At 36.3% G+C, this 24,002-nt stretch overlaps 1 protein-coding gene across 3 annotated transcripts; it reads right to left on the reverse strand.

Moving 5' to 3' along the window:
* Window positions 1-2,245: 2,245 nt before the first annotated feature.
* LOC124170922 (ras-related protein Rab-11A) lies at window positions 2,246-23,353 on the reverse strand. Of its 3 annotated transcripts, none has more exons than XM_046549999.1 (7): window positions 23,266-23,353; window positions 23,029-23,136; window positions 22,542-22,663; window positions 22,337-22,410; window positions 21,972-22,246; window positions 10,305-10,495; window positions 2,246-5,034 (listed from the first exon to the last, which is right to left on the reverse strand). In XM_046549999.1, exons 2-6 carry the CDS (start codon window positions 23,066-23,068, stop codon window positions 10,356-10,358), a joined length of 651 nt encoding a protein of 216 aa, XP_046405955.1. In that variant the 5' UTR covers window positions 23,069-23,136; window positions 23,266-23,353; the 3' UTR covers window positions 2,246-5,034; window positions 10,305-10,355. The 3 variants fall into 3 exon arrangements, with proteins under 3 accessions (XP_046405955.1, XP_046405947.1, XP_046405939.1); XM_046549991.1 differs by lacking the exon at window positions 23,266-23,353 and adding an exon at window positions 23,240-23,258; XM_046549983.1 differs by having other exon boundaries at window positions 23,029-23,307.
* Between the last annotated feature and the right edge of the window lie 649 nt (window positions 23,354-24,002).

Here is a 24,002-nt window from a genome sequence, read left to right on the forward strand (position 1 = left end):
GGGTGAATTAGTAGATAGGATGGGTACTTTGACATTACCAGTGACTGCACAACTGACTAGTATATCCCAGGAACTCTAAGACCCCTAAAAATTCTCTTGATGAACCACCTGACATAAATCCTTGGACCTCACATATACCTTTTATCTTTATATTTCAGTTGTGAAGTTGATGTAGTAAGAATAATCAAGAAGCCTTTTCTATAATACCCTAAATAAAATGGGATTCCTAGAGCCCTTCAGAAACACTTATGCGATAATAATAATCACATTTGAAGAATTTTCAATTTCTATTATACAACAAAATATGTAATGGTTAATATAATTCACTCTGGAAAATTAGAGTAATTAACTTGATTAGAGAATTAAGGGAGGAAAAACTCAGGGTAAGAAACCTTGGGAGTGGCACCTAACTGTCCAAGTGATGCCAACAAAGAATGCATATTTTGAAATTTGAAAACCATTTTTTATGAGGACAGGGTGACTAGATCTCTTAACACAAAAAGGAAATGATTCTTGAAAATGCAGGGGGAGAAGGAAATGTTGGCAATTTAAAAATAGAAGCTACAAAAATTAGCAAAATAAAGCATTTTTTAATTAAATTATCAACCAATCGAACGCACTGCTTCCAAAGCAGGAATTCAAAAACAAGGCACTATCGAGGAAAAATTTTTACTGACACTGTTTCTGCTACCACTAAAGGTCAGCAAAAAAAATTGTTCCCTTCTGACGGCATTTTATTATTAGGCCTGGTGCCAACAAGGAATATTCTAACATGTGGTGTTATCTTCATCTTCTCACCACTTAAGTCACCATATAGTTAACTCCACTACAATGTTACACAGCAACGAGTGGTGAATGGAGGTACCATTGAGCCATGTGCAATTTCATGACCAATTACAAGATTTCTGAATGAAAATAGAACTGAAATGATAATAGTAGAAAAAAACATTAACATGGAAGCAAGTTAAATTTAGTTGAGCAAAATGAAGGATACGCTTCAGCATTATTCAAAATTACATGTGGACCACAGAATACGTCAATGATTTGTCCAGGAAAAAAGAGGGTACCTAGTCACTTATGGTATCTGAAGTTGAAAAGCAAACAGGGAGAAAATTACATTCCACCTTATTTTATCATTGGTCATAAGCATTGCTCTAACTTCAGAAAGCAGTTACAATCAGTGAAAGCTTTAAGGAACTACCATGCCATAACATGCAAAACTAGAGGTTCTTCAGGAACGGGTAAAAATGGCATAAAAAACTTTAATATACCATCCTTCATATTTTGAAGGGACAGCGGGGCAAGAGGCCGCTATAAAAATCACAAATATTTGCCAGTGACATCCATGCCACAAAGAATTATTTAGTTGCAACCATATTTTTTTCCAGTCATTTTTTTCAATCAAACATTAACAGACAGTAACTAAGTAGTACAAGACTAGATTTCATTTAACAGCATATCATTCAAATTTATCTTAAGTTAATGCCACAATTAGAATTTTAGCTACAAAAAATTTTTTTTTAATAGTTTCCCTGGACAAAAGTGTTATAGTGGACTGTGTGACCTATAGTCAGGGCCTCCCAAGAGATATGGTGCAAGTTGTACCAAAAAGGTTTTTGCGGGTAATAACAATTTTTTTGAGGATTATGTGCCATCTGGGTAATGTGCACCCCTACTCTAAGTTAGCATTTATGCATTTAATCGAGAGGTTAATTAACAATGTAATGAACAACTTGCACCTATCAGCAACATCAGTTAGAAAATATCAATCTGGGTGTCTTTTGCCAATATCCTATGCTAACTTTTCCAAAATTTTCAGAAAATAGCAAAAAAACTATGGAGGCTGGCGCTCATTTAAGCATGGAATTGTTACTCTTTATATCAAATCTGTAAGAATCACTCATTGATCTTATTAGTTGTTTTCATGCACAGGGAAATGGAATGAATTTACTAGCAACTATTTTTGCTGATAAATATTTCACTATAATGTGCAAAATAAGCAAGCTTCTTTCAGCTGAACCAAAAAAATGCATACCACGATATGAAAAAGACAAATATTAACACCATCTTTTCAATTTTTCCATTAACACAAATTTTTTTCCTGTTTGATAAAGAGTAAACATAACGGCCAACTTTCAATAAAAATGATATATTCATTACTATACCATAAATAATGAATGATGCCTGGGAATTAGTTTCTGAAACTTAATGATTGCAGTGAAAATCCTGGTAGCACACCGAAACATTTCAAGACAGAAAATTGTATATTTAAATAAAGATTTAACCAAATACAATCACAAACAATGTCCTTTCATGCATATTCTTCACCAGAAATAGAATTAACAAATTGCATAAACCACACAAATATGATCTCAACATTTACCAGGACAACAAACTGACATTTCCAATCTGAGGTGCTTCTGAAGGAAATACTTCAAAACTGTCCCGAAATTGCAGCTGCAAAAAGGTATGAATGCTTTTGAGGCCTGATGATGGAGAGATATGACCAAGATGTTTCAACCAATTAAAACCGAAGAATGGATACTTAATAAACCTAAAACATCTCCAAGGTCATTTCCAAAATACATAAATGAGAAAAATGCTACTAAGAATTAAGTAATCATGGGACATTTCAAGTTAATCACAACAATAATAAATCAGCATACATACTTACCAAGAACTTTAAAGGAGAAAAACATATGTTTCCAATATCGAATGGGACTTCTAACAATGAAGTCACTATTCTGTATTCAAAACAGAGATGAAAAAGTTATTAGCTACTTATAGTAAAAATAATATAGAAATGAGTAGTTTGACGTTTGAACATGAGAAAAGAAATGCACGTGACAACTCAATAATGAATAGTAATCAGCTTGTATATGATATATGAAAAACATTTCAAGTAAAAGGTGCAGGGAGAGGTGAGATATTGAAACTGTAATAATATAATCAATTTGAATTCTTGCCAAATACAAGTCACATTCACAAAAGAGAAATAGATTACTTTAGGTTACTATGTGAGAGCATTAAATTTTCTTTAAATTATAATTTAATATATAATAACTAATTCCTCAGTTTACCACTCAAAATGCCATCAAATCAGAGAGCCAATAATACACTTAACCAGAGTGAAATTCTAAAAGACATAATCCATGCAACAAAAGTAAAGCAAAACTAATTTTTAAATATCTCAAGTTTAATATATATATAGTTGAACAATGCCAAAATAGTTCTCACCTTCAACTTATAACATCCATAACTTTAATGACATTGAAGGATTATAAACGCATTTTATTCTCTATTAGCAGTCATTTAGATATAACTTAGTACACAATACAGGCCAATAACTTCCAACTAAAAGGGCCAGCATAAATGCTTTCAATTAATATAAGTAATCCATCCAGAAAAACCGTGTATTTGTAAGAGTCAAATGAAAATGTTTCCACTTTATTTAAACATGATTTTTATAGCCTAACCACTTGAACTAAATAAAGGCACACGTGCAGGCTCTGCACATGAAACATGCTTTATAACAGCTAAAATTCAAACAAACTTAATGAGACCATGATCAAACATTCACTTAGATTCACCTCAAATAGAAAATTATGATTTCTGGCAACATTACAAAGCCAAAGTAATGATTACAACCTCTGTTCTGGCATGGAATGCCATCAAAACAGTCAATAATCACATTACTCTACTGAAGCTATTAGCCTAATGTAGAAACCCAGCTCGTGCTGGCAATGCAATCTTTACATAATGATGATTCAAGCTTGAAAACAAGAAAATTGCAGTCATTTATTGCCTTTGCTGAAATAGTTGAGAGAATGCCAAAAATGGGTGCGAAACATTGCCGAATCACACACTGAAGCATTAAAATACAATGTTGTTACAGGATCTCATTACTTGCATTACGTTCAAATTCAATAAATACTGCTGAAATAACAAAATGAGGAGTATTACCCACGGCATCGCCACCACTGATAAGTGAGGTGAAACTGAATGGACAAGAAGGAATGTTGATAGTTAATCAATGACATATCATAAGAATACAAGTAATTTTTTTAACAATGCCATTGGGTGTCTTAGCCCCCAAGTTATGTCCATTCAAAGAGCCTTCCACACATGAGCCAATTCGGTAACTATCATCGAAGAGACCATTCAGATAGACACACCATGCACTGACAAGGAAATTTCTAAGCCAGAGAAGATTTTTCAAAATTGAAGATTGAATACCAACAAGGGAGTCATTAACCCAACCAATACATAAAATCAAGAAGTGAACTAATATTAATAAGTAATATGAATACCACTTTCACAGTTTAGGCACGGAACAAAATGGACATGACAACTACACCAAATCTGACCAAATGAAAATCACAATACTTACAACGGGCAAATAACGGTTATAAAATGCAAGTGATCAGCATCAAATTTGAGCTATTGAAGTAAATAACTCAATAAAAACCATATTTATTTTACTGAGAAAAAAATCTTCCCCTGGGGTAGAAATAAAATGTCCATAAATATACTGTAATAAATTAAAGAGACCCATGTTACTTTAAATATAATCTTTCATTTCAAAGCCCTGTAAGGAATGTGTGCCATTTAGCTTTGCAACGCAGAGTTAAATTAACACCCACTACTTGATATTATTTTTCGATTCTCAGAAAGAAAAGCAGTACGACACAATTTCAGGGAATAGAAGATGCTATTACTTTTTTTCATATCACCGATGCACTATTGAACATGAAGCTGTTGTTAGACCATTCATCATCACACTCTCTCTCTCGTTCTCTCTTTCTCATATTTTCAACCACTCGTGGCATCACCATAAAAAAAGAAGGAAAACCATGCACTGCACGGCATTTGCATTTGTTCGTTTGTATGTCGATGAATGCTTTATTGGGGTGACAGCAAGTTTTTTTAAAAACTAGTTCCATCAGCTGGCTCCACACAAAGGCCTTCACATTCATGAATGGCATCTTTCCTCAGGCAGTCGGATACATTTCCGAAATATAATACAATAACATCCTGGAATCAATGAAAAATGTAAGTGTAAAATTCAAAAACATTGTAAAACCCAATTTATAAAAATTAACATATAATTAATTATCTAAGGCACACCTGAAAATTCTTTCTTATAATTAAATCGAAACTTGAAGCACATATGTTGTGGAAGGGATCCATATTAATATTGAAAGACACTGTTTCTTCCACAAGTTTATAAAAATTTCTATTTTTCTTTTATTCTAGTAGGGCATTTCTATATATCTTATTCTGCTGGTAATAAAATAGAAATTTTTATAAACTAGTGGAAGAAACAAAGTGTCTTTCATTATTAATATTCTTTCTTGTATTATTGCAAATTAAAATCTATGTATAAATATAATTTAATTAAAAGAACTTCACTTAGAATACCAATCAACAATGGATTCAACTGATAACACACCGCCACAAAGAGAAAATGACATGTCATAACCAACTTATCTTCACTGCATGTTTGAATATTCTTAAAAATTAACAGCGTAACCATTAAACAATTTAGATTTTCCGGAGAATTAAACGTGAAAATGTTTCTTGGGTTCCAAGCGATGTTTTGTTTTACGCTGAAGGTTCATGAACATGTTCTGATGATGAAAAACAAGTCAATTCTAGTACAGGTGGAACTATTAAAAGACATCACCCAGTGCAAAGCCCGAAAAAAATTTTTACAATAAAAGCCTAACAGTACAAATTATTGGAGTTGATGTCATATCATTCACTAAGGAACATTGAAAATTTAAAAAGAAAACATAATAAGACCTCTTTAATATGTAACTTAACCAACTGATCTCCACCATAACAACTAAGATAAAAATATACAATAAACTCATTATTATCCATGCCCAGATTATCTGTGCTGTAGTTTATCAGAAATGAGTTTCACCCTCCACAATCCCACCCAACAAAAAAAACTAAATAGGACGCATACACACCAGGATTATATTTCTATGAAAGGCTTGTTAATTCCATTAGAATTCACTTTGTAGAACATCATTTTTTCTATACTCGCTGAAATGGAATGTGCCAAGTTTACTTGGACCTGTGATCTAGTACTGCAGAAGACGATGACCAGCATAAAAAAAATAATTAAGAAGATTCCTGCGTTGAAATACAAATCTTCAATTCACAAAATGTTACCTATGACTTGAAAATGTATTTTTCCTATCACAAATAAGCAATTATTGCTGCAGCCTAACATGCAGTTGCTTACAGCCCAAGGAAACCAGAGACTAGGGCATGGAAAAAATGGAATTACGAATTATTTTCAACTATCCACAATAACTCTCCAAGTGGGAATGTTTTGAACTCAATTGATATTATAATTCACTTAAAATGTCATGAACAAACTGCTTAACATATTATTTATTTCCTATCATTTAGATTTTTTCGGAAGTATTGTCTTATCTTCTAGAGGAAGACCATTTTCACTGATGAAATTTTATTTGTAACATATAACACCTTTTAGTGATTTTAAATTATATTTTTTAATACATAAATTACTGTTCCTATCATTACAGGCACTAAAACAAAAAAAATTGTAGGTCCTCATTTGTTGTTTATCTGAGTTTAGTGTTGTTCAATAATGCTTCAGGTCCTAGAGGATGCCCATTTCTGCAAAACTGAGGAATTTTAACTAAAGAATTCCGCCTTTAAAACAATTGGACAATTGCTTATGCTTCAAAGTCAAAAGCCACATCATGTTCAAGGTCATACGATAAAGTAAAGTAACTTGAAAAATAAATGTCTAAATTGATTTTCCACAAGTGCACAGGGTAGATACCAACTTTGAATTTTCAATTTATCTCACATTTCCCAAATTTCCAGTTTAAACTTTTTAAATTTCTCTTACTTAATACCTATAACAAATGAAGATCAAGACTAGTAAAATACACCAAAGTTCAGCCATAACTTAACTTACCAAAAAAATACATACTAATGGTAGTAAATTCACATTTGCAAGAAACTTTTTTTGGGGTGAGTTACAGTAAAACTATTGTCCCTCCCATTTGGGTCCCAACTCATCAGGGCCCCTGGTCTACCCCCACCACTGAATTAGACCCTCTCACACTTTCTTAACAGAAACCCACGGTCAATTAGAGGAATATCCTAGAGTATCCACTTAACTGGGACAGCATGCCGCTTTGTTGGGCCATGATTCGGCAATAGTGACTCCATACGCACAGCAAAATTAGTTTTTTTTTAACATTCTCCTCCGCTAATTTTGTCTTACTTTTCACAAGGGTACCAGTCTTGCCCTATTCTTAAAGCTATTGTTGTTATGCTATCCGTCAGAGTATTCAGATTCCGTTTCTAATGAAACCTCATTTAACGTAGCTTTGTTTTTAACACATTCAGCGAGGAGCACATCAATTGACATGCTCTGCTGGCCGGGCCAGGAGCCCTTTCTCCGCCTCCATACGCGACTAATATCCACTTCCGAGTCTTCCGATTGTGTGCATGGCCTTCAGCAAGCTTCCCTCTTTCGACCTGTGTGCGCCGTTTGTACATAGCAGTATTTGTACGGAAGTTATGGTGCGAAAACCTCTGTATTTTTTCTTTCTAATTTTATCAGCCTATGCTGACGACTTTCATGAAAATTAGGCCCGCATTGAATGTGTTAAGAGAGGACTCCTGTGTATCCTATTAACCCCCTGAACACTAGACAACTCTGCAATCGTCATTGGAAAATTACAATGTTTCTTCATTCCTTTCTCCTATCCTCATCTGAGTAGCTTATACATGCTTTCAAGTCATTTTTCTCTTCACTTTCAACTACTTGTTTGAGAACTTGAAGTCTAAAACCACAGTCAGTAGTGCGCATGATTGGTGGGATTTATCTCGTGTTCCATGATCTAAGTTAACCTTGAATAAGTAATACTCCTTTAGTACTGAGAGTTCAATATTCCTTTTCTTGAGTAATACACTGCAGTAAGGACCTTTTACTGGCTGAAAAAATCACTATACTAGACAAAATTACAGTTTATCCACAATCTATTCATTGCTGTTTGGCTGAAATAACAGGAGAGCCAAAATTGACAATAGCTCGGCTATTATAGCAACAGAATAAAGTGAAAGAAGAATGGAGCCACAATGAAAAGCAAGCACCACCCCTGAAATGCAAACATCAAGGTAAGGATCCAGATGTCAGGGATACTTTAAAAAGATGGTTTTCCATTGAGAGGGAACGAGAAGTTTGTGTCATTGGTCTAATGTTAAAAAAGATGACGGAGAAAGTAGCTCTGAAATTTGGAGGAAAACCAGAAACGAAATAAAATTACAGAGAGCTCACAGAAAAAAGTGCTGATACTGTGAGTGCAGAGGGGTGGAAATTGGACAAACTGCCCAGGTTACTCCAGAATTTTTGTGCTGATGACACTTACAATGCTGATGAACCAGAATCATTTACCGAGCAAAACCAAATGGCTCTCTCTGTTACAGTTGTGTAGGACTAACAGGCTCCAAAAAAGCAATGGATCGTATCACTATTTTGTGTTGTTCAAATGTATCGGGAATTGATTAAAAGAACCTTCTGGTTATTGCGAAAAGTGCAAAGCCTCGATGCTTTAAAGGGTTAAGGATAAGCAGTTTACCAGAGGAGTTAAACGCCAATTGCAATGCATGGATGAATGTGAGCCTCTTTACAGAATGATTCACTGGTTGGGATATAGGATTAGCACGAAAAACAAGAAAGTTTCTTCTTGTACTTGATAATAGTATGGTGTACCCGACTTGCTCAAGTGAACATAAAAATATTCAGTTGGAATTTCTGCCCCCAAACACAATATCCCGGGTGCAACCAATGGATATGGGGATCATTGAAAATAATGAGAACACTTTACCATGGGAAATAAGTAGATTATATTCTAGATTCTGTAGAAGATAACCTTCTTACATCGTCATCCACCACAAATGAAGGAAGTTCAAACGTAAACACTCTGCAGGCATGTTTCCGGCTGAAAACTGGCGATGTGTCACCTGCCTAACAATTCAATTTTTTTTCATTGCGGTTTCAAACACACTAACTAAGTTTTCAACATTCCAGCAGAACCTGAGAGTGAATTCAACTCATAACTGCACTAAGTAACAAGCAATGAAGAGTTTGATAATATCAAATGCAATTTGGACTGCTCTGGCACCAATGAAAACTGTGACGATGATATTGTTGAAATTATATTATACAGCCAACAACGTGAAATTGAAGGTGAGGATAGTGATGGAGATGGAATCATAGCCGAGTGACATCTCAAGATGCAAGGAGGTTTATTGAGGGGTCAATAGTATTCTTTATACAAGAGGGCAATGACAGTAGCCCAATGTCGTCATTGAATGTATGAGCCCACTTTGTTCATGTAGTCTTGATAATGACGGTGTAAACGTTGAAACTAGTAGACAGCTTAAATAAATTTTGTGGAATAGTACTGTGTTTTTGTTTCACCATGAATTATAATATTTATTATGCCCATACACGGGATAGTTTACCTAGTTAGTGCGCCAGTCCTGATATGTCCCAATTAACCGGAATCTACTGCAATACTAAAATTTTCATTAAAAACCCCTTAAACACAGAAGAATATGAAGAATTTAAAATTATTAAAAAATTAGAGTATGCAACAAAATTTTCCCTTGCAAAAATCATTGACAATATGACCACTTCACAATGGATTCCTGCTGTGGGGAGGATCCTAAATGAGCAAGAGGGTCAGGCACAAATTCAGAGGAATGGCACTGTTCTTGCTAAGCTTCATCTCAGGCACGGCCAGAATACTATTGCTACCTCAGCAGTCAATTCCCTTCTCCCAATTCAGCTATAGCTTACGTCTGTTAATTTTATTTGAAAAATCCTCACCCACTATTGCTAACGTTAGGTCTTTTGAGTATGAAAATGCTTGTCAGCCATAGGCGACATTCAGTGTGAAAGGGTTAAAAAAATTCAATTTTCACCAAATTAGGATTACTGAAAACATAATGGCAACTTTTGGGACAGAAAGGAGATATTGTAATTGGAGGCTTCCCCAACAAAAAGGTCGCACCAAATCACCCAGCAAATAAGAATAAGATGTGATTGTGCACTTAGTATCAGAAACTGTTTACATATGTACTACAATGCTTAAAATGTTCCCTCTATCCTTACAAACAACACAGAGTGTTTTCATCCCACAGAATTCCACCAAATTCTTGTTTCTAGGATTCAAAATCTGCAACCGTAGAATGAACAGACCATTACAATAAATTTAAGTAGTTCCAAACAATTTACATACCTGAATGCGCAGGTTTGATGCAAGATGACATACTGCCCAATATGATAGGAGTCACTGGCAACACTGCTTGCGCACACTATCAGTACTACTCACAGTTGGTTTCACATCAATAGGCTCCACATTCTGTGGTCTGATAGTATCTCCTTCAGGTGGGTCTCTAATCTGCTTCTGAGACACGATTCGATAGATTTCTAGAGAAAAGGAAAAATACTATAGATGAAGGGAAGGTACTTTGAAGTTAAATCACACTAACTATTAAGACTTAGTACCAATTACATTCTATAAACAAACAAAATTGTAACACTTATTTTTTAGAACATCAATTAATTAAATACCACCACACACAAGATAATACAAGGTGTGTCCGATATGTATCCGACCTGCATTCATATCTCTGCACCAGAGTGCTAGAGCTTACTCTACAAGATATGAGCGTAACCAGTAGTCCCCCACGAACACCCTGAATTTCGTAGTTATCAGCTGGATGCCTTGGGCGTGTTTTTATGTCCCTCATATTTTTTTTTCGTTTGTCCCATTTGTTTGTTGTTAAAAATGGCATGAAGAATAGATCAAGGAACTTGCTTCAATCTCGGCAAGACTTGTACGGAGACGATTGAAATGATAAAGAAGACCCTTGGGGTCAAAAGTAAGGACATAAGATATATTAAGGAGTGGTACAGATGGTTTAAAGATGGCAGCAAATCTGTCGACAGTGATCCTCATTCTGGCTGACCCTTGCTGATGACAACACCAGCAAACATCAAGCGTTTGCGACTTTAGGTTGAAGGAGATCGTCGGTTGACTGCTCATGAACTATAAAATGATCTCCAAATACTGAAAACTGTTTAGAAAATTTTAACAAGATTTTTGGAATGACTTGCATTTGTATGAAATTCATTCCGAAACTGCTCAAGACCGAGCAGTAAAAAAATTCCCTCTAAAATTGCTCAACACAACTTGGAAATGGTCAGTAATTATGAAAATGCCATTAACACGGCTATTGCTAGTGATGAATCATGGGTTCATGGTTACAATCCTAAAATTAAGAAACCATCTTTGCAGTAGAAGCGTTCACACAAGCCACAACTGAAAAAAGCACAAAGAATACTACGTTGAGTATTAAGTTCTGAAAAGATTGCGTGATGCAGTGAGAAGAACACAGTTCTAGTCAACCACTGTCTGTGTTCTTCACCACCATAACGAGACAGTGCATGGAACTTTGTGCAAAACTTTTAAGCAAAATCAGAACAGATTTGCCAGCCTCTGTACAGTCCCAAAATAGCTCCCTGAAACGTTTGGATGTACCTACAACTGAAAATGGCATTCAAAGGAAAGCAGCTGGACAAAATCATGACCACTCAGAGTAAGGCAACGTGCAAGGTAAAGGCCATTCCAAAATCTGGGTTGCAGGACCGCTTTTAAATGTGGAAGCACCGCTGCGAGTGTGTGTGATTCAATCACATGGGGACTACTTCAAAGGATACCATGGCCCGGATGACAAAGAATAGCACCAACGCGGAGAAATGAATGCAGGTCGTATACTTACCGGACAAACCTTGTGAAGAAGAAATAGATTAGTCTTAAACTAGAAAGAAAAGAATTTTTTCTGATAATGATTCAAAAACTGTAGGTAACTATAAATGGTTCCATTCCATTGTGTTGAGTTCTATGATAGAAGTGTGTTACTTTAAATGCTAGAATTTTGATGGAAAATTGTTGGGACTTAGCGTATTTCAAGTTAAGCTGTTATATGTTTTGAATTTTCATTGACAAACAAAGCATTTGCTCAGAGAAATATTACCAATACCATTAGCCTACTGCAAATTAATTGCATTTGAATTGTTGAAAAGGAGTTGAAGGGTCGACTACAGATCACACATAGAAGGCCTAATCCCTCATTAAGCTGGGTAGTGAGGAGTAAAGGCATGCCTTAGTTTATTGGTTAGTACAGTCACTTCCTATCCCTTGATCAATCCCTTTTGTTCTTTGCAGAGGAAATATCTCCTTAGCTATAGCAGACTTTCGTGCATTTGCATAAGATAATGTGTCAGCTTTAGCCAAGGATAGGTGCGAAAGGATTGACATGCTGTAGATTAACTCCTTCACAATCTATTGTCTGAAAATCAAGTCCTCTTAAGTTAGCTGAATCAAAACCTCAAATACAAAACATACAAATAAATCAAAATTAGCAGTCAAATTAGTTGAAAATTAGGACCCCAAACACTTCAGCTGTTTCAAAAATAAGAAGTTCAACATTTTAGGTATTCTAGCAAATGGATCAATGAAGTTAGGAGTAGGTGATGAATAGGACCAAAGAAGAGTGGGAGGAAAGAGAAGTGAACTAAGAAGATGCCTGGGTCAACCTAGTTGACCACAAAAAGGAAATTATAGCCTGGATTATGAAAATAACCCAAATGCAAGTATACAGGATTTCATACAAAGGGATTAGTACTGCAAGGGAAGGGTCCATGAGAAGATTTTTTGACAAGAGAATACAGAGGAGAGCACGATCAAACCAATCCAAGGACAAAATTCACTAGCTCATGCTTAACTATGTGGAATCCCATTTTAAGGATTCTTGGATGAATACTACCTATTATTTATATCCCTTCTTTTTTGTTTAAAGATCTTCTGTTAATATCAACCCAAGAAATGTTAACTAATGATGAAAATACGAGGGTTGTACCAAAAGTAAGGTTCCCATATTTTTTTACAAATACAAAACTTTGTTTATTTATATTAATTTTCACATCGTTGAAAAGCTTACACTTTTGATTATTTTTCAACATAGTCTCCATTTTTTTCCACACACTTTTAAAGACAGTGGTCCAGCTTTTTTATCCCTAAGTTGAAGAAGTCTCCCACCACCCCGTTGAGGAAGTGTGCGACCTCTGCTTGGACTTCATCATCGCTCTTGAAGCATTTGCCACCTAAGAGTTTTTTTTCGGGGACAGAATGAAATACACACGCTTCATCTCCGGTGACGATAGAGACCAACAACTCCTCCCCCCCTAAAATTGTTTAAGAAATTTGTGAGCACAGTCAAGGCATTGCTGCATGTGTCCGTCAGTCATGTACGGGGGATCCAGCAAGCACACATCTTGCAATAACCCAACGTTTCCGTTAAAGGTCTCTCAATTGTGCCCTGGGAAGCTTCAGGAATGCGTTCAACAAGTTCACAGATGACCCTCCGATCTTTGAGCAGCTCACTGCTGATATTCTGGACAATCCAAAACCGGCGGTCTTCCACTCTGTTCTTCATCGTGAACTTCCGTGCGACCCTCAGCAAAAACCCTGCAACATTTGCGGACGAGCTGAAAGGACATGCACTCTTCACCATAAAGTCAGTCAGGTGCTAATGAATCTCCAATGGCGGTTACTTCCTTGCAAGGAAAAATCGGATTACTGCTCGATCCTAATACTTGGCGGGAATGGGGATCATCACTTTCATTGTTGACGGTTGCTAAGCCAATAATGAGCAACACAGTGAATCGCGGACTGGCGGACTCGAGAGTAGGGGAACCACTGCACACGGCACAGTTGTGGGATTTAGCCTAGCACCTTTGCTCAACATTGTAGCTCATTGGGAACCTTACTTTTGGTACAACCCTCTTATTCTTCAAATATGTCATGTATATTCCAGTGAGGGTCATATTGTGCCAAGTTATCACAGGCAATTGTTTTGAGTTGTGATATATTTTTGTGTTTGCCTGTACTTGTAAATGAAGAGCCAGTCGATGCCCATCACTGAAACATACCTTATGAACTGTGGTTTCAAAAGAATCTTACATGAGAAGTCATTGAGGATAAAAGGGTGTTAGGCTGTTGTGCTAGGGAACTGAAATTGGAAGCACAGGAAAAATTCCAAAGTAGAGCTGTGGTATGTCTCTATCTTGGTCAGGTGGAAGCAATGAAGGGACACAGGCTGTATAGTTTACATAAAAATAAATCCAATGTCCACTCTGTCCAGTGAAATCCACTATTCACATCAATATTTACCCGTAAAAAATCCCTAAATACATACCAAAACATTTTAGTGCTGTAGGAGACAACAAAACTGACAGAGTCATAAGAGAATGAAGAAAGTGAAGATGATGAAATTTTTTTTGATAGCAACATTGAAGTACTTCAATATCAATTAGGGGGAAGTGATCAGTATAACACTGTGACTTCAGGAATGCAATACAGGCGGTTCTCAACTTTCAAACAATGCACACTTTCATACGTTCCAAATTCACGCCTTTTACTTGACTTTCGTACACTAAATTCAGACTTTCAAAAGTTAGTCCGTAAGTTATATTTTGAATTCCACGTTGTTCACTGTGCATCCAAACATTCAACTGTTTCATATGGCAGGCTTTGCAGATAATACGACTGTATAATATTGAAGGCAGTGTTGACTTTAATCAAGGTGACATTGTTTTTTTCAGGTTTGAGTGCTGTTTAACCCATTCGCTTACAAAGACGGCGATTCGCCGTCCGCTCAAAATAGGCCCTTGGTTACAAAGACGGCGATTCGCCGGCCTCGAATAATACTATTTTTCCCACCTTTGTTTAGTCCATAATTGTCAATTATATTCATTATTTATATTCCCTATTGCTTTTATGTTCTTCTAATACATACTTCTATGCTCTTATGATATTGTTTCCTTAATTTTATCCTTGTATATACTCAGTGGTTTAGTAGGTATTTTCATCGCGCCGTCTTCGTTTGTCGTGAATCTAATACACATTCAGCAACGGCACGCCTTATTTCACTTTTCTCCCAACATCCTATTTGATAAAGTATTGATGGGTCACCAATTTATAGTCATTGTTAGATGAGGAAATAAATGTCTTACTTTGTATACATGATATTTGCCATCCGCCGAACGTAGCATACTCCTTATCTTCGTCTTGGTTGAAATTGCTACTATGAAAAACATACTACAATGTTTTCCACAGCCCAACAGAAGCTACTCTTTATCCTCCTTTTGCTATATACTGCAATATCAACAAAGTCGATGAATTGCAGGTTGAAGCCCTAGCCTTTCGATAATACGCATTAGTTCACAGCTGTCCTTCCGTCGCAGACAGAGACGCTCGCGCTCGAGACCTTGTATACTCGCGCTCCCCCCGTAGCAATGGCCGGCAAAAAGGGCAAGATTTTGACGGACGATGATTTGCAAAAGTATCTATTTGATAGTGACGTGAGCGATTGTGATATAAGTGAAGAGAGTGACATCGATAATACTGAATACTCGGGAAGTGGGAGCAGTGAAGATAGTGAAGAATTTTCTAGTGAGGATGAAAGCCGTCCGTCAGTTCCAAAAAAGGCGAAGGTGGAAAACAGGTGGGATTGGTGCTCAAAAAACAACAGTGTGACAGAATTTAGATTCTCTGGTAATCCTGGAATAAATGCAAGTGTTCTCTTGAGTTTAGGAAACAATCCTAGTGAAAGAGACTTCTTCTATCAGTTTCTTGAAAACGATTTTTGGGAAGTCATCGTAACAGAAACTAACAAATACGCAGATGCCTTTTTGAAATCTGATAAAAGAAAAAGTGAGATTACGAAAGGGTGGTTTGATACAACTGTCGATGAGATTCAGGCCTACTTTTCATTGTGTGTGCTAACGGCACAAGTGAAAAAAAATAAGCTTCAGAAATACTGGAGTCCGCGACAAGTTACGGAAACACCTTTTTTTAGAAGTGTTATGCCTTATAAACGTTTTTTGTTGCTGTCGAAATTCTTACATTTCGTTGACAACTCCATTGTGAATGAAAATGATCGGCTAAAAAAAATATCTCCAGTGATCAACTACATAAATAAAAAATTTAGTGAATTGTACATCCCTGAGAGGAATCTCGCCGTGGATGAAAGTCTCATGAAATTTCGTGGCAGGCTCTGCTATGTGCAATATAATCCAAGTAAACGTGCTCGATTTGGAATAAAATTTTACAAGATATGTGAAAGCTCGTCGGGATACTGCCTACAGTATTCAATTTACACTGGAATAGAAACCGCCAGGCGCACAAGGAATACCTTCTAGTGCAGCGATAGTGTTAGAACTTTTGCATCCCTACTTTCGCAAGGGTTACACTGTGGCATTAGATAATTGGTACACATCACCAGATCTTTTTCTGAAATTGACTGATGAGAAAACTAATGCCTTAGGCACAGTTAGGGTAAATCGAAGAAATATGCCAGCAGAGTTCAAAAATGTAAAGTTGAGGAAAGGGGAGGCAAAGATAGTGTATAGCAATGGAATTGCTGCAGTGAAATGGAAGGACAAAAAAGACGTGCATGCACTGACAACATACCACAAGGACTTGGAAATGACTGATACAGGAAAGAAATCAGTAAAAACTAAAGAAGCCGTGAGAAAACCAAAAGTAATTCTTGATTACAATGTACAAATGAATGGTGTTGACAGGCAAGATCAGCAATTAGCTTCGTTTCCAGTAATGCGCAGTTATGCGAAAGGCTACAAAAAAATATTTTTTTATGTCATGGATATGGCTTTATTCAATGCGTATGTATTGTATGAGAAACAAACAGGAAAGAAGGTTTTATTCGATGACTTTAGAGAGAACGTAGCTGAGAAAATCCTAGAAGCGGTGAGTATGCCGGACTATAAAAGACGCGGGCGACCAGCATCAGGCCCCTCACCCATGCGATTCCAGGCGGCAAACTGGGGTCATTTCCCGATTCATATCCCGCCAAATGCAGTAAAGAAAAATCCATCACGTAAATGTGTATGGTGCAAATCAAAAGGAATAAAAAGCGAAACCAGGTGGGAGTGTGAAGAATGCCGTGTCGCCCTTCACCTACCGGACTGTTTCAACTCCATCATACGAAATCAGCGTAAAGGTAAATTTTACTATTTTTTCATAAATTATTTGCAACTATAATATATTATCATATATTTTAGAATAATAATAATAATAGACGTCAAGTGAAATATAAGAAAAATGAAAAAAGCGAAAGAAAATCTTCGTTTGGCATGAATGGCAAGGAGATAAAAAAGCAACTTTTTTTTCAGATTTGTGCCACATACAAAAATGGATATCTCCAGAAAAAATCGGTGGATTTCTACAAGAATTTCAATAATTGCTTAAGATATCGTCCTTAATGACAATACAATAAAAAAGTTTTATTATTATTAAAATTGTGCATAAAAATTATTTGTTTATAATTTTCACATTTTTTTATAAATGTTTGAAAAAAATGTTCAAAAAAATGTTATGGACCAATTGCAACTAAAAGTAATTAAAAAAAAGGTTAACCTAACCATGTCAAAACTTTCAATTCGATCAATAATAAACTATAAAATTTATAAGCTTTTCATCATTAGAACGTTTTCTAAAAATAAATAGTATTTCTGACGGAGTAGCGTGCCAGGGAAAAGGTAAGCTAATGGGTTAATTCATGTACGACATTTACACCTACAGCAACGATACTGAACGAAATATCATCTAAATTCCATGTCTTTTGTCTTTATGAATAACATGTGAAAGCTATGCGATCAAGAGATATGCTGTGACAAGATATCACCCGCCAAGGAATTTTAATACATCAAAACTTTTAACTATCAAGAATGAGGGTTCAACAAATGCATTTTGTTATGCTTTATGATACGTCTTTTGATTTATAGTGGACGTTACAAGTGGAATGTCAACTGTCAACACCGAGAGGAAGTTTCACTTGGTACCAAATAGAATTCTTGTTGTTTTTAAGTTTCCTTTACATTGTTTGCATATTTTAAAAAGAAATTACATAATAGAAATTTTAAACTTTAGTTAGTAAAATTAAATTTGTGTAAAATACCAGGTTTTATTATGTTTATTTTGTTCTCTTGGATTGTAACCCCTAATTAGTATGGAACTCAATGCTTTGACTTTCAAACATGTTTTCAGGAACACATTGTGTGTGAAAGTCAGGGACTGCCTGTAACTATAAGTGATGAAATTAGCATTGAGATGGATAGGCAAGAACCACGAAACCAAAACATTGCACAGGTCACTGAGTGAGATATAACTGAAGGAATTAATGCTGAGAGGCTAATAGGGATGGGCGAATACTTGAAAATTCGAGTCGAGTCGTTGGTACTTCACTCGAGTGTTTCAAGTTGCGTTGCGAATATCGAGCAGAGTAGTTTCGGTTACAGAGCTGTCGAGGCCATCAAGTTCAAAAATTTACCATATTAAATAAAATAATATTTATAATAATATTAATAGATACAAAGCCAGACTAGTAGGTCAGGGATAAAATCAAATTCATGGTGATTATATAGAAAGTTACAAAGAAAGGTGATTATAGAAAAAGATAACAGAGCCAATCTGTGTCTCCTGCTAGCTTCACCTGCACAAAAATGATGGGCATTCCATCATATGGATATGGTCGCTGCTTATTTAAATAGTAAGTATAAGGAGCCAGTATATATGTGTTCAACTTAATAGTGGGAGGAAGGAAATCTTGATGAGGTATGTCATTAACTAAAATTATACGGAGGCTCCACCTGTCTTGCCAATCTTGGAATGACCGTGTAATTAAAATAATGTGTAGGCTTGGACTGACAGCTTAGACAGTGTGTATCAGATCAATGTGTTCTTAATGGGAATGGTGTTTAAATTATTGTCTATGTTAATCATATGACAGTTTGTGGGAAGAAGAGTTAAGTTGAAAGATTCAAGGTGAAGTTTAGTGCCTGAAGATAAGATTCAAGGAACCAGCTCATCATTTTGTAGGAATTCCTGTAACTAGACTTTCTGAGATCGAAATAATACTTGATCAAGATACACCCATGTCTCGTATAGTGCAATTTCGATTAGCGCAATTTCGATATAGCGCAAATTCGTTCCTCGGGGAAACATTGCAACGCAGTGTAGCCTAATCAAAAATTTTAAACGCTCTCGTGATAAAACGTGAACTTGCGCTAAGTACACACGTAATTTCTATCAATTTCCGCATATTAATATTATTTCTTGCCTCAAATCTTCTTTTTTGTTTATATATTAATCGAAATTCATTGCTGTGCAATTGCCAAAAGTATTACTCGTCATTGGGTCCAGATAGCCAGCCTACCGAAGATTTATCTCGTCTCCTTAACAGAATGATAATAAATAATTTAGATCGTTAATTAAGCGTGGGGCTAGTGGAAATGAGTTTTTTTTCAGCAATACGGTTTGAGACGTATTTTTGCCGTCGTAGGTTACCGGGCAATTGACTTCCAGGTAGAGGGTCTACGCTAAAGCCTTCAAGGTCATCGGTATTCACGGGGGAGAAATGGAGCGGTGGCCGAGTTGCACATGAATAGCATCAACACATAAAAGGGTCCGCTATAGAGTCTCAAACACAATGGCTTCGTTCCCTCCCCGCAGTCATAGTCCTTCTGCGTCTCAGGAATACAGGTCAGCTGAAGAAGGTGATTTAGATAGAGCCATACAGGATAAAAACCAAGAGAATATGGCAAAAAATAGGAATGCGTGTAGAAAAATCAAGAATTTATCAAGAAAAACCATAAACTTAGAAGAGGACTTGAGAGAGGTCAATTGCTTTGAAAATGGAGAGCGTCAAAGCGATATTGCGTGGAAGTTTAAACTCACGATGCCTTATTTTGAATAAAGACGAAGCTAAAATATCAGTGACCTCAGCCGCACCAACTTCAACCAAGCGGTCTACACATACGGAAAGTTCATGGTGAATCAGTACAAAAAGACGAGAGTGGTAATCGCTCCGAGACATTTAGTGAAAGCAGTTGGTTCCAGAATTTACACGGCAAGCAGGTATTTTCAGTGCGGCGATATCAGGTGAATCTGCAAGTGTTGATAGCGCAGCCACCACAACATTTTCTGATGAACTCCAAGCTGTTATTGAAAGTGGCTCCTTTCCCCCTCAACTAGATCTAGTGTTGACGAGACGATATTCTTTTGGAAAAGAATGCATTCTCGTTCATTCATTTTCAGGGAAGGAAAACCTGGGTCAGGTTTCAAGGCATTTAAATACTGTTTCACGTAGCTGCTAATGACTCGGAGGGCTTCAAATTAAAATGATTTATCATTCATAAACTCCGCTAGCTATGAAATGGCATTTAAAGTAGCATTTTCCTGTCATTTCGATGAGCTACAAAAGGGCCTGGGTGACACAACAGTTGTTTTTAGACTAGTTTTAAAAATCGTCAACTGCCGGCAACGCATTACGATCCCCTGAGATAGCAGATGTTAGCCCACCCGCACGACAGGATGGAATTTCGAAAGCACATAAGAATTTTTTTTAACGTGAATAAAAGTCTTTGAATGCGTGAATACTATCTTTAAAGATGTTTTAAACTATAAATATTTATAGAAATAATGTTTTCTAAGGCTTTTTATGGGAATATAGATGTCTAAGAGGAAATTCAATACCAAAGACCTATGCTACCAGGAACGCATCCCTATCTTCCCTATGTTAAAACGCTCTCGTATAACGCAAATTCGTATAGCGCAAAGACCCCAAGGAACGCATCCCTTGCGCTATACGAGACATGGGTGTAATTACATAATAGACACACTACGAGAGTTTCAAATGAGTGATGCAAGGGGATGTGTGACTCCCATTGATCCAAACTGTCCAGAAAGAAGACAACCGTCAACAATTTGACATGAAAACATACATAAAGGCTATTGAAAAGTTACTGAACATTGCAATGTGTACTACAACTGACTTTGTTTGACTGACACCTGACAGTTAACTGTTTGCTGTCAACAAACTGAGTCAATATTGACATTGTACACCTGTTTGAAGGTGGACTGGTGTGTTGAGAGTAATGAAGTATCTTAAAGAGATTGTAAGTTATAATTTGGTGTACGAGAAATCATCTACAGAACATGTGATTCTTCCAGATTCTGATTATATCAATGACAGTAAACCCTTGGTAGAATACATGATAAATATGTCTAGAAGAGCTGGCGCTTGTAGGTCCAGAAAACAAAATATTATAGAAACCTCTATAAATGAGGCAGAGTAACTAGCCCTATATGAAACTTCCCAGGAAGTAATATGGAGGAGAGAGTTGCTATCTGAATTCGGTTTTGAAATGCCGTCACTCACACTAATTTTTGCTGACAACATCCAAGCCAATGATAGTTAACAGAAAAGAAAAGTTTTAGAAAGAAATAAAAAAATTTGGGGTCAAGAGGCAAGAAATTTGCGAATGTTTCAAATCATGATATAGCGATTACATGCATCGCCACTGGTAAAAATGTTATCGACCTGTAAAACGGAAGTATTAATGATCACCCTAAATAATAAATAAGTTACACTACTTCATCGAACAATGCATCAGTGCATAATAACAGCACATTCTAAACTACCTAATGCTATTCTGGATAGCAAACCTCACAGGACTGAAATTAAACATGGTTAATCAACTCTTTAAAGACTTATACAAAAAAGAAATTACAGCCGTGGAAGTTTCAACACGATATTTCTCATAATGCATTTGAGTTTAACTAAGACTTTGTGAGGATCATGGTGGTGATAAATAAGGGCAAACCATAATGACATGAGAAATAATTAGTACGCTCGCGAATTATTACGAGCATTAATGAGAGTGAATACAAAAAACAAACTATAATTATGAAAACAATAACGGGCCGATAGAAGAGTAAGGCCTTCAATATTGGGCATAAATAAGAAATTTTCCTTACCTGTAAGTATGTTATGGAAAGCTGCCTCAACATTCGTTGAGTCCAGAGCAGAGGTCTCGATAAAGGACAATCCATTCCTAATGGCAAACCCCTTCGCTTCATCTGTAGGGACGGCACGTAAGTGTCTCAAGTCAGATTTATTACCAACGAGCATGATTACAATATTCTGATCTGCGTGATCTCTAAGCTCTCTAAGCCATCTCTCGACATTTTCATACGTCAAATGCTTTGCAATATCATAAACTAATAAGGCTCCGACAGCACCCCGATAGTACCTGAAAAAATTGACACACAAACCATTGTAGTTAAGAATTTGAACACCGAATACAGTATTTCCACTTATTTCACATAGAAAAAATGCTTACGCGGATGTTATGGCCCTATATCTTTCCTGCCCGGCTGTGTCCCAAATCTGCGCCTTGATTGTTTTTCCATCCACCTGAAAATTTTCAATTAATGGGTTAATTCGCATCCGCCATATAGGTGGTTCAACTACGCATCTGCGTTCAACAACAATGTACTATATAAATTAATAATAACATGCTATCATTGATTTTCTCTTCAACTCACTTGTATACTCCTTGTTGCAAATTCAACCCCGATAGTTGATTTCGATTCCAAATTGAATTCATTTCTAGTAAATCGCGAAAGCAAATTACTCTTCCCAACACCAGAGTCGCCGATTAACACCACTGTACAAACACAAAAGACAATTAACAATTATTTCATCTATGAAAGATGAATTGTGTCATAATTCAATTTTGACCAATTATAACTGAAACAACTTTTACGCAGAATACCACCATCAATCCTGGGAAAATATTGACAGTGGATAAACAGCTACATTGCAATATTATAATACCTAATTGAGCATTTTCACTAAAGATATTCACTAATATTGTGAATGAAGAACGGCCTACTCTCAATTGTTATCATTAGATTATTCTTACAAACATGGAGTGGCAATAAATATATTATTTATCGACTGAAAGATGTACATACATGGAAAGTCTATTGCTATGCAGTATTAATGCAGTGACATTGCTCAAAAACTCACCTTTAAATAAATAGTCGTATTCGTCATCGCGGGTGCCCATTTCCTTTTGTGTATTACGAACTATTCCCTACGTCCGGCCAGGCAAAATGACAGAAATGCGATCTAATCCTACACAACAAACGAAAAACAGTTACACATAAGCTAGAAAGATATGTTTCCGATAAATACAGATAGTAATTACGATGCTAATAAGACGGATGCATTGGATTACACCAAATATACGAAACGTAGCCTTTCCTTTGCGAATTTACCAATATGGCTTCCTCCTATTACGCCCCTCCTTGTGCGCATGATCTGACGTCAGTGTACCGTTGTCAGCGGAAGAGGTTAAGCCGGGTCAGCTGAGTTAAGCGGTTTTAGAGCATTTGGAAGTCGATCATCGACTTTATTGACGTAATTATCTATTAACATGCAGGCACAACTTAATGAAGTTCATTAAGATATATGTAATTTCTTTAGTTTGGCTGGGGCCTAAACTTGATTATGAACTTAAGTTTACCAACATCTTAACATGATTTTCACTGAGGAAGAATCACAGGGTGAGTCACCCAGACATCCGCTCTACCACCACTATGACATGTCTTTCGTGGGCAACGTTTCTTTGAATTTCCCAACGTTCTTTTGACGCCTTTACACAGTATGACATTGTAGCATCTATAACCTCGTGAATGCAAACGCGTTATTATTTGTTTCTATAGCGGTAAGTGTGCATTAGCAGTGTTAGATGCTCATATCAACCCTCCCAGTCATTCTTCGTAATTTATTCATATTCCTGACCTTATTATGTTTGGTGTTAGTATTCATAGGAAGAATATTTATCCCCGTTGAAGTAGTCATCATTTGAGATTTCACTTTCAAATCTTCTCAGTATTGATAGCTAGTCAGTGTGAGGTAAACATCAAATTTACCATATTTGATGGTCCTTTGATTTTTAAATTTCCCATATTACATGATAAATACGTTGGTTACTTGTG

Source organism: Ischnura elegans, chromosome 1, assembly GCF_921293095.1.
Source record: "Ischnura elegans chromosome 1, ioIscEleg1.1, whole genome shotgun sequence".
In the NCBI taxonomy this organism is placed as follows: Eukaryota; Metazoa; Arthropoda; class Insecta; order Odonata; family Coenagrionidae; genus Ischnura; species Ischnura elegans.

What these genes read in the sequence shown, in the direction of transcription:
- LOC124170922 (XM_046549999.1), bottom strand. Translation starts at nt 23,068, where the DNA reads ATGGGCACCCGCGATGACGAATACGACTATTTATTTAAAG. An exon ending in TTGCAACAAGGAGTATACAA is followed by an intron (nt 22,411 to 22,541) that starts GTGAGTTGAAGA and finishes GAAAATTTTCAG; the next exon opens with GTGGATGGAAAAACAATCAA. An exon ending in TTTCCATAACATACTTACAG is followed by an intron (nt 10,496 to 21,971) that starts GTAAGGAAAATT and finishes CCTTTTCTCTAG; the next exon opens with AAATCTATCGAATCGTGTCT.